General features: G+C 32.8%; 1 protein-coding gene, 1 long non-coding RNA gene and 1 pseudogene across 2 annotated transcripts; 1 reads left to right on the top strand and 2 right to left on the bottom strand.

Moving 5' to 3' along the window:
• Window positions 1–414: 414 nt before the first annotated feature.
• LOC120199955 lies at window positions 415–1,014 on the bottom strand. The gene has a single exon (XM_039200914.1). It carries the CDS (start codon window positions 1,012–1,014, stop codon window positions 415–417), a length of 600 nt encoding a protein of 199 aa, XP_039056845.1.
• Window positions 1,015–3,340: 2,326 nt separating this feature from the next.
• On the top strand, window positions 3,341–8,584 carry LOC120199945 (annotated as a pseudogene).
• An 861-nt stretch (window positions 8,585–9,445) lies between these two features.
• On the bottom strand, window positions 9,446–11,504 carry LOC120199969. Its single transcript, XR_005523500.1, has 3 exons — window positions 11,426–11,504; window positions 11,307–11,369; window positions 9,446–9,582 (listed from the first exon to the last, which is right to left on the bottom strand). It is a non-coding gene; the product is annotated as an uncharacterized LOC120199969 (long non-coding RNA).
• Window positions 11,505–14,900: the final 3,396 nt, after the last annotated feature.

Consider the following 14,900-nt stretch of genomic DNA (forward strand, 5'->3'; position numbering starts at 1 on the left):
ATTTTTATCAAATTTGAATCATATGTCCTTAAATCATTATAGAATACTTATGTAGTTTCACTTCTTATATTTGACAACATTTTTTTAATTTTGCAATTTAGTTTCTTGATTCGTTTTAAGCCTATTTTGACCAAAATTGAACCAAATATTCCTCTATCACTACAAAATACATATGTAACTTCAATTTTTTATTTTTAATATTAATTTTTTTGTTTTTGTAATTCAACCTTTTATTTTTTAATTTATTCAATTTAACCATTCAACCGCTATTTTTTTGGATAATTCCATTTCATTACCCAAGAAAACAGGAGACCTGCTACAGATTACAGCGTACAATAAACAGCAAATTACAATAGCAACCAACAAAAGCTAATCAACTAACGTAACAGGGAACAATAAACCAATAATCACAGCTTAAGGTAAACCCCAACTCGTACAGAGAGCAATATTTCTTGAATCAACTCTATTGTTTGGCTTCCCCATTATCCGAATCTGAACAGTATCCTTGATATCCTGTAATACAACATCCACCGATCTTGCACTGCCCCTAAATAACATGTTGTTCCTCTCCCTCCAAATGCAGTAAACGTGACCCGCCCAAGCAAGCTTGAACACTTTCACTATGAGAGATTTACCTTTGAAACAATGGGTCGCCCAAGCCACTTCTCCATCCCAACTACTGACCATTCGGGACAAACCACACAGCACCAGGACAGTAGCCCAAAAACCTTTAGCAAAGCTACAATCGAAGAACAAATGCTCTCTGGATTCAGTCACAAGGCCACACAGTAAACATTTATCATCATCAATACTTATACCCATATTTAGAAGCCTAACCCGTGTAGGAAGCCTATCCAACATGGCCATCCATACGATGACATTGTGCTTAGGGATACGCCCAGGAAACCATACCAAGTGCTGCCAAGAGACCTTGGGCGCCTTTATGCGCATATCTTCCCAAATGCGTCTAGCATTAAGGTCACAAGCCGAGCCATCTAAGAGATGAAATACCATAGGCCTAATTTTCAAAAGGCGCTTGAAGCTTCAGCCAATATTAGTAGGAATATTCAACTGCCAAAAGTCACCATTCCTATTTACATAGGACCGCAACCAAGCCACCAATATCTTGTACACCCAGACCCCCCCTCTCGGACTTCGGTAAACAGATTTTTTACCAGCAAACACGAGCACCCTTTGCAGGCAAGTCAGACCCCTTCCAAAAAAAATCTAGAACATAATTGCTCATTAGTTCTAATAACCCCTTTTGGCAGGATAAGTTGTCTACACCAAAAGTTAGCCATGCTAAATAAGACAACTTGGATCAATTGCAGTCTCCCAGCAAAACTGAGGTGCTTATTAGCCCACAAATTCAGTTTAGCCTTAATTCAACTGCTATTTTAATAAATTTATTACGTCAATAATTTCATTCAATATTTAATAGTGAATTACCAAAATGATCAACTTTTGTAATTTTGGTGATGGAATTGAAAAAAATTAAGTCGACCAAATATGAACATGCACTTCTGATTTGGTGACTATCATAATGAACCCTATTTAAAGTTGATAATTTAAATTTTTTATCTAAATGAATATTTATATCTACCGTACCAAACTCAATAAAAAAATTGATTTCAATAAAAAATAAATTAAACAGGTTAGGTGTTCTATATTATTTTAAAATTTGGTGATTAAAATAATGATTATTATCTTTAGAGATTTTGAGTACGAACATTAATAATTACAATAAGAGATTTGAGCGTTTATTGTTGAATTATTAAAAATCTTTAGCCCATTTGTAATCACCTTAAACTAATAAAAAGATTGATTCTTATACTTTAATTTTATGATATTGAATTTTTATACTGTTTTTAATTTAGAAATAGGACTCTATTAACTTTTATTTAATTATATTATGAACTATCAATTTGATAATTATAAGAAAATAACATAATTTTTTAATTTATAGTTTTATTAATTTTTTCTTAAATTTTATAAATAATAAAATTTTTAAATTAAAATAGTAATGAACTCTCAACTTTTCTAAAAAAATTATTGTGGCCCTCCAATTTAAAAAAAAAAAATTAAAGTGATCATTTGACCAATATTTTATGTCTTTGATCGACAGAGTCGTTATTTTACTGACGTAACACATCAAGCAGCTCAATCTTTCGTTTAATGCTATTATAATTTAGGTAAATTATGTCTTTTATCATTCAACTATTTTCTCTCATCTATTTTACTCACTATAATTTATTTAATCCCACCATTATCCCCTACCTCCACCCCCCCCCCCCAAACCAACGATTCCCCACCCCATCCCCACACAGCCTACCTCACTCACTCACATCTCTATTGAACCGGCAAGACACAGCAGCTTGAAGATCATGCATCATAGCTCTCAATGCATCCACTTTAGACTACCAATTATTTCCATCTTCTCTTAAGAATCTCATAATCCATTAAGTAAATAGCTCTCCCCTGGTTGACCTGTTTTCCATGGCCAACATGACTGAAAGAAAACTTATCATTTCCAATTAAACCGTTGGAATATCTGAATAAATCGCAACTGAATATTTTCAATTAATAAAATTAAAACAAGTTATAAAAGGATAAATACGTAATTTGAAAGAAATTTCTTACGAATCGAGCAACAACATTGTCGGTGGTAAGCTTGCCAGGACCGTCAACTTTGAACTTTAATCGAACAATTTTATGGCAGCTTGTCGGCTCATGTGTAAAAGAGGAGTTATTAAGTGTGAAAGTGAGATTTGATTTTTAGCTTACGGAGACGAATCTGAAGGTCCTATAAGAGGAGATTCGGCGAGGAAGATGATGTTGTAGTCGGAGCATGCATCTAGAAGGTTCCGATGGTCTTGCCGCTTCAATGGAGACGTGAGGGAGGGAGGCTGTGTGGGGGTGGGCTGGAGAATCGTAGAAGGAGAGGGCTGGAGAATCGTAGAGGGAGAGGGCTGGAGGTAGGGGATGAGGTTGGGATATATTTTTTTGAATAATAAAAAAATAAATTATTATGATTAAATAAATTTTAGTGATTAAAATAAAAGAGAAAAAATAATTAAATGATAAATTATATAATTTACTCAATTTACAATAGTATTAAACGGAAGGTCAGTTAAAGACAAATTATTAATTAAAATCCACGTTAAATCTTTTTATCAAAATTAGAGGGTCACATTAAATAGAAAAAAAGATAAGGGATCACGTTGGTTTTTTTTTTTTCCTTGAAAGGACCATTAAACTTTTGCCTTTAATATTTTAATATAAACAAAAGTGTAAGAGTACTACCTTAAACCATGGCGCTGCCATTGGAGGTGCAAGTAAAAGAAGCGGTTCAGAGGTGTAATGGAGGCTGGTTTAGGGGAAATCCCGTTTGGCATCGATTTTCATCCTTCAAAAGAACTCGTCGCCGTTTCTCTCATCACCGGCAACCTTCATCTGTATTCCTCTCTCTCCCCCTCCTTTTTTTTATTTGTTCATTTCTCTTTCCAGTTTCTCCCCTATTTTATATAATATTTCATGTACAAATTATCAATTGAGTTCGATTCTCTTTTACAGATACAAATATAGAGCAGATGATTCCTCGCTAAAAAGGTACACATTCTATCTTTGTTCTTGAAATAATTTCCATTTATTCTCGAGGTGAATTCCTAAAGGCTTTCTTGAATTTATTTGCTGTTAAGACATGCGCGAAGTGCCAAATTCTAAAAGCTCTCTTTAATATATTTGCTGTTAAGATGTTTGGAATTTCGAGCTCATGCTGAGTCCTGTAGAACAGTTCGGTTTATCAATGGTGGACAAGGTAAAGCCTTTTCTTTTGTTATCATTATTTCTCTCGGTGGATTTATTTTCTAATGCTGGTTGATTGTGTTTGTGGATTCAGCTGTGGCGACTGGTTTTAAAGATTGCTCTATTCTAGCCGCGGATGTTGAAACCGGATCAATAATTGCTTGTCTTGAGAATGCTCATGAGTCTGTTCTCACTTTCATTTGGTGTACATTGTCTCTTGCTTTTTTAACTGGTGTTTGAAATACAATTTTATTTGGATGTGCAGGAATGCCATAAATAGTTTGATTAATCATACAGAGTCAACTGTTGCATCTGGAGATGATGAAGGCTGTATTAAGGTTCCCTATTACTTGGTTCTAAGGATTTTATGTGGTCCAAATGGTACGTTAAACATGTGCCTATTTTCTCTCCTTCATTGCAGATATGGGATACCCGACAGAGATCATGAAGACTACATTTCAGATATGAATTTTGTACCTGATTCCATGAAATTGCTAACAACGAGGTATACGCCTTTGCAATCATCTTAAAACATTTCCCATTTCTGAACTTCAGTGAGATCATTCAAAAACTATTCTGATTTAGATCAACTGGCAATTGCAAGAGAATTTGTTTCCTGCTGCTTTCCAATTAGAATTGATAAATACTAGAGAAATGCCAATTGAAATAATTTGTAGCCCAAGAAGATGCTTGTTTAAGAGAAAAATGAGTGTTTTATTGGGAAGATTTTAATTAAAAAAAAGGGATAGGAATGACTATGATTCTTTCTTTCATTATTCTCCTTTTGCAGTATATCTGATTTATTCCATTTTCCTTCTTTGCATTGTTCTTGATTACTCTGCCATTCCTCTCTATGAATGTCCTTTCTAATGGTTTTGTCCATGCCTAACGTATCTTTATTTTCATTGTTAAGTGGAGATGGGACTCTATCTGTTTGCAATCTTCGAACGTATAAAGTAAGCTTTTGCTTGGAACCTTTCTAAAATGTATATGCATCTGATTGCAGAATGGATTTGGACAATAATTTTATAGGTTCATTTCTCTATTGATCATTGGTGCAAGCACGCTCTGAATTTTATGAAGATAAGCTTACTTCTGTTGTCATTATGAATAGGGGTGTTCAAATAACCAAACTAATTCGGTTAACCGACTGAACCGAATTAGTTCGGTTAATTCGGTTCGGTTACCGAATTAGTTCGGTCGGTTAACGGTTGAGAAAATTTTTATAATTCGGTTAACGGTTAATTCGGTTAATTAACCGAAATTAAATTTTAAATATTAAATATATTATATATAACATATGGGCTCACCCAAACCATTTAAAACTCAATTAATAATTTAAGATACAATAACTTTTAAATCTAAATCAATATTAATTAATTAAAAAAATTATATAAAATTTTTATTTTATAATTATATATTATTTAAATTAATTGCAAACTGTTTTTTATAATTAAAAAATATTAAATATATTATATATAACATATGGGCTAAGCCCAAACCATTTAAAACCCAATTAATAATTTAAAATCCAATAACTTTTAAACCTAAATTAATATTAATCAATTAAAAAATATATCTGATATTTTTATTTTATAATTATATATTATTTAAATTAATTATAAACTTTTTTTGAATTTAAAAACATTTAATTTTTATATAAATTAGAAATTTTTAAAAAAAATTCGGTTAATTCGAAAATTAACCGAATTAACCGAAATTTATTCGGTTCGGTTAATATTTTCGAAAAAAAGTTCGGTTCGGTTAACGGTTAAAGAAAAAAAAAGTTCGGTTAATTTGGTTATGGTTAATTTGGTTCGGTTCGGTTCGTTTTAACCGAATGAACAGCCCTAATTATGAAGGTATGTGCATTCATTTAATTGTTCAATGATCATATTTTATGGTTGCATCTAATGTACTTTTGGCCAAACCTCTCTAAAAGCCAATCTATCTTTACTAAATTTGCATTGTAACCATGTTACTTCACTTTATATTTCTTCTATCACCCTTTCATTATCAGGTCGGTTAAACCTCTTGGATAACTAAATATGTAAAGCCTCCATCAAAATTGGTTGTAGATAAAAAATCCCAACGTAGTGACATGGGAGGGAGGAGGGGAACCCATTTAGCTGGTGATTTCATTGATAGATTTTTATTTTGAAGTAAGTCATTTAATCATATATAAATTTATTTATTTTTCATCTAACCATAGTTAAACTTAATTAAATGGCATAATAACTGAACCTACTGACTGTAGTTTAATTTAGATTAAAGGAGACATGAATTGAATTTAGTTTCATTTAAGAAGACAAAGAAAAAGATTGGAAAAGGATAAAAAAGAGGTGGGCAGTTGAGTGGGGGTTGGGCCTATGTTAGACCAATGAGATAGTCTGAAATATTCAGTTATCATCCCACATATGATAGTAAGAGGCGGTGGATGGTTGGGCCAACCTCTCCAAATGCAAGCCGAAATTATTCATCATCTGGAACATAAAGTATCAACAGTAAAAACAGACTTCCCATCTGTAATTTTTTTTGAATCCAGACCTGTAAAGATAGAGAATCAGATTCCTAGGGCATGTGAGGCATTTGTTCATCTTCGAAAATATTCAAGTGGGATTCAGCGGGATCCAGTTTCTTTTTCTTTTGCTCTTACCATTTAGATGGTGTTGTCAAGCGTGCAAGTTGCACTCCTGGGTGCTGGAACCTTTATATCGGCTCAGGTGCAAAAGAAGCGCTTGAGTAAAGGCACAATATGTATATGTATTTGTAGCTGTGAGTGTGTATGTATAGCTCCATTTTGTTTACAAAACATGCAATTGTTGGCCAATATTTATAATTTCCTTATGGTCTCATGTATGTTGTTGAATACACAGCATAGATTTTATGGCAATTTCATTGCAAAAATGGCATGAACCTTTTTCATCCGAGGGCTTTTGGATAATAAATTTTATAGAAGGAAACAAAATTGGTTGTGAGGAATTCATTTCTGGGATTATTTTGGTTGCTCAACTATGCTTCCTCTGAAGATATGAGAGACTCTTTCCTTTCTAATAGAAATTATGTCTTTTAATTCATGAGTAATGGTGTTTTCTGTTAAAAGTATAAAGGAAGACATTGCTTATAATAACTCATTATTGTGAGTGTTTGAATATAGTTCTCATCATTTAGCTTTCCCTTCCTTGTCCCAACTTTATCTTAATACACCTTTTATAATGTCAGAATGGTGGGAAAGTTATTTGTGGATCACAAAGTGGAACTTTGCTGTTATATTCATGGGGATTTTTTAAGGACTGCAGGTATTGTGCATTACAAAACAGCACTTGTTATTTCTCTGAATCCTCCATGATTTTGGATTTCTTTCTTCTCTTCCCTCCACCCTACATCTCTCTATGATGTTGTCACCATATGTTGTTCTCTGAATAATACATTTGGTTGTTTAGTGATCGATTTGTTGATCTTTCTCCAAATTCTGTTGAGGCCTTGTTGAAGGTAAGCCGGTTTACAGATTCTTATAGCACCATTTGGCTTGAAATAATCAATAATCATTTTACATTTTAATATTTGTTGTGTCAGCTTGATGAAGATAGACTCATTGCAGGCACTGAGAATGGACTCATCAGGCAAGGCATGAGCATGGAAGGAGATAATTATTTAGATTTTGATTTGATCTGCCTTCTCTAACATTGATTTAAATTTGTTTGAATTTCCCCAGCCTAGTAGGCATATTACCTAAGGAGAACCAATAGCAGAGCATTCAGAATATCCGGTTGAGGGCCTTGGTACATTTCGTTCCCCCTTTCTTATCAATGTTTTTGTTTACCATGTTCTCTTCTCTACCTCTAGGTAGATTTAACAAGATCATTGGACATGTTTTAAAAAGGCGACTTTTACTTTGCTGTTTTAACCATCTTTTATGTAATGGTGTAAATGGTGGTGTGAATTGGTGTTCTGATGAACAACCAACTACGATCTTAATTCAATATTGGGTCTGTCGTTTAAGCTTTGTATTGTTTTCTCTTAAAGAGTTGGTCGTTTCTTTCTATGCTTTGCTTGCTGGAATCAAATTTTTCTCTTTCTCCCTGATTGCTGAAAATGCTTGCCTGTTTTATGTTTGTAGCTTTTTCTCATGATAGAGTTCTTGATAGTATAACACATGATCAGATGTTGAAGGTGCGTGTTTCTCTCCCTCTTTGGTTGCTTGTATAAAAACTAGAAATTTATCTGCTATATTCTCTGGAATATGAACGATTGATTGCATGGAGAACTTTTCGTTGGCATATCATAAACAGTATGGAAGTTATTCGCCGACTTGTAATCCTAGCACTTGTTTATTCAATGCAGTTGGTGGATGACTTCATTACATCTGATTAAGATGCACTGTAATTTACTTATGTATTCAATGCAGTTGTGGGATCTAAATGATATATTGCAAAGGTCCGAAAACACTGTAAAAAGTCAAAATGCCAGTTCAGATAGTGATCGTGATGAGATGGACGTGGATGATGATCCTCCTCATTCTAAGAAAGGTATGATACCTCTCGATTCGACAATGATAAGATTATTTGCTCAAATCATGGACTAACTGTAGCCATGCAGAATTCAATTTTCTTTCCTCATGATCGATATATAGTTGGAAGAACATTAGAAGCTTGTGGGATCTCTGTGATTGTGACTTGTGTTGTTTGCAGGGACAAAGACTAAAACTGCAAACAAAGGAGCTGGTTTTAGCGGTCCAAGTAAATTTTTTTCCGATCTTTAGCAATTTTGGAGGGTTGGTTGGTGGTTTTACCCGTGATCGTGCGACTTGTGAAACTGTTTTGGGTACATTCCCGATGCCATCAAAGAGATTGTATAAAACATGGCTTTGTTATTATTATGTATGATTACTTCTTTCAACAAAATGTACGATCTCTGTCATATTTTATATTATAGTCCAACCAATTCGTGCCACACACACATGCATAGTATTTCTTTTTCTTTTAGAGGGAGAGTACACCGGTAAAAAAATAACGATTGATTGTAAACCAGAATTCAATAGTGGCAGAACGTAGTCTTTGAGTTGGACTCCAGAATTCAATAGTGGCAAAACGTAGTCTGAATTGGATTCCTCGATGATTGTTAACAAAATAAGGACGACGATGATGAATCTACATTGGGCGTTCATATGAAAACTATTCATCGTTTTTGTTATTCTTTTGCATGTTGTTTAGTTGTTTTTGTACATAGGAAAGCGAATAGAAAGGCTCATAATTTGGCTAAAAGAGCACTCAAATGATTCTTTCTTCTTTGACTCGGATTGCCCTTCCTTATAAACGATGTAAAAAATGATATTGTTACTTTCTGTGATTAATAGATTCTGGGTACTCATTTTCCCTTATAGGAACCCATCTTTATGTTGGTAGAAGAGGCATTCAATGAAGCCCGCTCTTTTTCAACAACAACAAAAAAAAAAAAACTGTAAACCAGAATTCCAACCTCTGTACAAAAGTATTATTATGGCAGGAGGAAGAAAAAAACAAAAGGGTAAATTCTATCAAAGGACACTCAACTATTCGTTACAAATGAATCATTGAAATTTAGTGACTTATTTGTAACCTCAACAATAATCGAGTGTCGTGGTGTATTTTACCTAAAAACCAAAAAGCTAATCTAGAAAGGAGCAGAAACGACGTCGCGCATTCCTTGAAGCTGTAGGCCTTGGAAGTACTCTAATCCATTGAGATCCATGGTGGTATCCATGTTATCTCCTGCAGCGCATACTACTGGCTCTAATCCCTGGTCATCACCATCATCATCCCAATACCAATCTATTAATGCACTGATGGTCATACATCCATTCTTCATAATACAAACAATTACAGTAATTTTTTTCACCTATAACATAAAATCAAGCAACCTGGTCCACAAAAGGAAATAACAATTTAAAACAACTTTTTCCTAATTAAAAAACTGACTTGTTGCTTTTACAATTTTTTATTTTGAAAAATAGAAAATAATACCAAGGTTAAATTAGTGTAAAACTCTTCATGCACCAAAATAGAAACTTCATTTCTATTGAAACTATCATAATTATTGCTCATATATGAAGAGCTTTATTGAATTCACCAAAAATAAAATTTATACATGAATATAAATAATTTGTATTTCATTCGAGTATTTATAATAATCAATATATAAAAAATTTAAATAAACTATATTTGGTTTTTATATAATACTAAATTACTCGTGCACCTTCCTACTCTTAGGGTGTGTTTGGTTCACGGAATATAAAATTACCAATGAGAATAAAATATTAACAGGGAATAGGATTACTGGGAATGTTGTATTTTGTGTTTGGTTGGTTTAGCAGGAATGTAAGATTACCGTGTTTGGTTAAAGGAATAAAATATTATTGTAATGTATATTTGACTAAATTGTCCTTATTATATATTTTTTTTAACAAGTTGGAAAATATTTATATATTTTCTTTAAAAAAATTAAATTCATAAAATTTATATAATTTTTTTTACAAAATTGAAAAATATAAAAAGGTTTAATGAAATGGTAAAATTTTATTTTAACCCCTGATCTTTATATAAAATTTTAATTATAATTTTTTTTTGTAAATCTAAAATAATTTAAGGATAAATTTGTAATTTAACTTTCCTAAAATTTTTATTATTCAATGACAGAATAATAATATTTTTGAAAGAAAAAAATTTAAGGGTATTTTAGTCCAAAACGCGGATAATCCAACAATACCTAAGGAAAGAGAGGTAATGACATTCCCGGTAATATACCCAAAAAATTCAATATTGGTAATGTAAGATTACCGGGAATGACATTTCCGACCAACCAAACGGGAGAATGTGGATTTCATTCCTATGGGAATCTCACATTCTCCCAACCAAACACACCATTAATGTCAAGAGGATAATCAACCTTTCTATATTTAAATTTAAATGACACTAAATAGTAAATGCATTCGTTCACTAACTAATTTTATTTGATTAGATTATTTGTGTGATCATATTTTGTTTAGCGCCTCCTAATATCTTATATTTTATTAATTTTATATTATATTCATATTATTTGTATTACTGTTTAATATATCATGTTTTGGGTAACCGAAATATACTTGCATCACGTTGTTGTACCTATATATACAGCTTTTCTGGTAGAGCTTTCAACTGATGATCTATATATATTCATACCCTATTCGTAGTCTTCATCATATTTAAAAATAAATTAAATTATCTCAATAATTAAATGAATTATTGTTATTTTTAGAAATTTCGAGTTTGAAATCAAGCAACTACAACAAAATTAATTCAGTATTTATTGTCAAATGACGGAAAAATATTTAAAACAAGTATTGTTTTATAATCATTTAGTTTAATAAAAAAATATCATATTTAAAATATTATATACTCATAAAACCTTAATAAATAAAAATACTTGTGTTTTCTAAAATGATAAAATCTAATTTAACCCTAATCAATAGAGATGAGAATTATTACCTGAGTGAAAATAGACATGGCTTCTTCGATGGTTCTAGTACTCACCACATACATGGCAGCCTCCTGTTTAAAAACTCAATCCAATCAGAATATAATGGGGGAAAGGTATAAAGACGTACTCTAGCACATTGGATTTGATCAATACTCAAAGTCCTGGGCTCGCACTCGATGGAAGACGTTCTACGAAGCTGTCCTTCCATTTTTCACAGATCCTTTGTCCTTCGTTTGAAACACTGATATCAATTGTATATCCACCCAAATTAACATGCACACATATATATAAACACGCACAGGAAAGGGTTGGGATTTTGGTTAAACCGCTCTACGTAATTGTGTAACGTAGCACCGGTTTACCTCGGACGACGTGGCCGGATTTGGGAGAGTGGACGTACCACGTGGCGTCCGATGGAGGAGGTGGTGGTCAGAGCGGAAGGAGCTTAGGTTTTTTAAGGCGGTTGGGTGTTGTTGAACCAATGAGGGATGACCACGACCCGTTGGGTGAGATTTTGCGTGGTGGTCTTGGATTTGACCCTAGTCGGATACGTGGGTGGATCCTGCTTGGGGATTTTTGTCATCATGGGGTCCACTTGGTACGAAGCTCATGCACGTGATCCACTTTTTATTTATTTATTTTTTACTGTTCTCCCGTTAGGTTTGATTTGATGTGATGGGTTCAACCAACAGTTTCTAACATTATTAATCCAAAATCATGATAAATTTGTCTTATGAAATTAAAGAAATAGTTATTAAATTGAGTAACTATATGAATTAATTGTATATATTATAATAATAGTACAACTAATATTTACATTCATTAGTTAGTGATAATTCAATTTTTTTTTTTTTTTATAAAAGTAGAGAGAAGTGGATGAATGTAAGGATGGCAAACGTGTATAATTTCGTAGATTTCGTACCGTATTCGTTTCAATTTGGGTGGCGATGGGTATAACTTTAATGGTTATTGGGCGGGTGTGGATTTAGAAAGTGGTACCCGTCGCAGGTAGTGGACGGGGATGGGTTTGAGACCTTACCCGCCCTACATCCACCCACCCCGCATCTGTCTGCCCACTCAATACCCATTAAATTTGGATCATTATGAATTTATGTATAATTTTAGAGACTAATTTATAAATCTTAATATTGTATAAGATATAACTTATAATTTAATCAAATATTAGGTATAATTTTAGAGACTAATATTATGCTTCTTAATGGACGTGTTTGTTTTATGTTTGTTACTTATGTATAACATAAGATTACAGTCAGTCGGGTCTAGTCAGGTACATCTTCAGTTAGGTGGTGGGTGGTGGGATAGATTTGCGAATGTACCCGTGTGGGCTAGTATGGATTTGAAAAATTTATCTATCATGGGTGGTGCGAGAGTTGTAGATTTAAAAATATTAGGTGAGTATGAAGATAGGAGAGGGGATATCCGCATCCAACACACCCGTTTGCCATCCCTAGATGAATGTTAAATTCAGTAAATTTAGAATTTGTATGGCATTAAAAAAATAAAATAGGTTATTATCAAAATAAATAAATAAATAAAACATGGAGACACGTGACATGTGAGGGGGGTGACACCAAATCCTTTTCCTAGTACGTTGGAGCAGGATTGGTGTTCATTTCGTCAAAACTACTGTACGACCAATACTTTGACTCTCTAACGTAACGTTTAATAGGGATGTATTAAGATTTTTTTATATAAATATAAGCTATATGTTAAAACATAACTTTTTAATCTTTTAACATGGAAAGTTTATAATTCTATTATATATAATACTCGGACATAAATCCTCAAAAAATAATAATTCATTTATCATGGTGCCCACTTGATTATTTTTTTATCGATGTATAAGATTTTACACTAGAGATTATAATTTTTTAATTTGTTATATTAAAAATTTAGGGGATATGAAATTATATAATTTTAGGAGGTATTTTTTCTCCAAAGCCACTCTCTTCACAGTTACTTTGTCCTTTTTTTTTCTTTGAAGTCTATTGATTTTTAAAGATCAAATTAATTTTTTATTCTTTGATTTTGTTTAGAAGGTGGCGACATCGGTTTTGATATTGATTGTCAATAGATAATTATATTTTTTTCTTTTTTAGTTTTCTAATAAGAACAATTATGTTTTTGTAGTACATTCTTCTAGACGGTTAAGTCGTTGAATTTTCGTTTCTTTTTTCGCTTTTATGCTCTGCTCTTTATATGATTTGTTTCTGGCTTTTAAGTAATTTTCTCTTCATTATTATTCTTTCCTGTTTCAGATCTGATCGCAGATCTTGAATCTTCATTTTTTGTACTTCACTAGTAGTTTTGTTTTCTTTTGTTATTTTCTCTTATAGATCTGAAAGTTCTCTCATTTTTTTCCTGTGTTGAATTTTGAACGAGCAGGATTATACTTCATATTCTCCTGAATCACACAGTTGAGTCTTTAAAATTGAGTTTGTTGCTTTTTATGTTTATTACTTTACATCATATTACTTATTATTTAGGTTTTATTATTTTGTAATAGTAATCTGTAGATGTATTTTATGCTTGCGTTGTTTGAAAATTAAATCTAAATCTGATGTGCCAAATTTTCCCCAGATTTACACTCGATTTGCATCTCCCTGTAAGGCTGTAAATTTTTCCTCAGTATTACTAATCATTAAATAAACTTATTAATAAACCAGAAACAGATCTCTTTGCATTCCGTTCTCCATTTCGATTTCCCCCTTTTTCTCATCTTTTTATATCGTTAGTCGTTAAATTAGGTGAGATCCATTGATTCGTTTTTTGAAAATTCGAAGATTTCACCTCTTCTTGGAGGTAAGGAAGTGGAACCTTGAAAAAATTAAACTTCCATAGAATTTGTTATTTACTTGAAAAGCAGTTTTGCTTTGAGTATGATCTACTGGATCTATATTTTTGTACTTTTCTTTTGAGTAGGATTTACTGGATCTGTTTTTTTTCATTGTCCTAGACTCCTAGTATCTTATATTTCTAGTGTTTTATTTGGTGCATCTTCTGTCTTCTTTGGATTCCTTTTTCATAGTTCCTCATAACTTCGACTATAGATGATTACTTGAGGTCATGTCCTTCTTTTAGATCTCATAGGGCGTTTAGGGGGAGGCCTCGACAGAGTGGTGTCAAGGAAACTAGACTTAGAGTTTGTTCGTTAAATGTAGGCACATTAAATGCTAGGCTGCTGGAGCTGACCGACGTACTTAGTAATAGGAAATTAGATTTTGCATGTATTCAGGAGACTAGGTGGAAAGGGGCTCGTGCCAGAGAGTGTAATGGGTACAAGTTGTGGTATTCAGGCATAGATAACGCTAGAAATGGAGTGGGTACTTGGTATCCTCTAAGCTCAAGGAAAATGTAGTTGAAGTTTGTAGATACAAAGATAGGATCAAGATGATTAAGGTTATTATAGAAGCGAAAGTGGTAAATATCCTTTCAGTGTATGCCCCACACGTTGGCCTAGGGGAGGGGGGAAAACGTTGCTTCTGGGATCAGTTAGATGATGTACTTAGGAGCATTCTGGAGGACCAAAGAGTTTTCATAGGGGGAGACTTCAATGGTCATATAGGTAGTGCAACCGACGG

Source organism: Hibiscus syriacus, unplaced genomic scaffold, assembly GCF_006381635.1.
Source record: "Hibiscus syriacus cultivar Baekdansim isolate YM2019G1 unplaced genomic scaffold, ASM638163v2 tig00005856_pilon, whole genome shotgun sequence".
Taxonomy (NCBI): Eukaryota; Viridiplantae; Streptophyta; class Magnoliopsida; order Malvales; family Malvaceae; genus Hibiscus; species Hibiscus syriacus.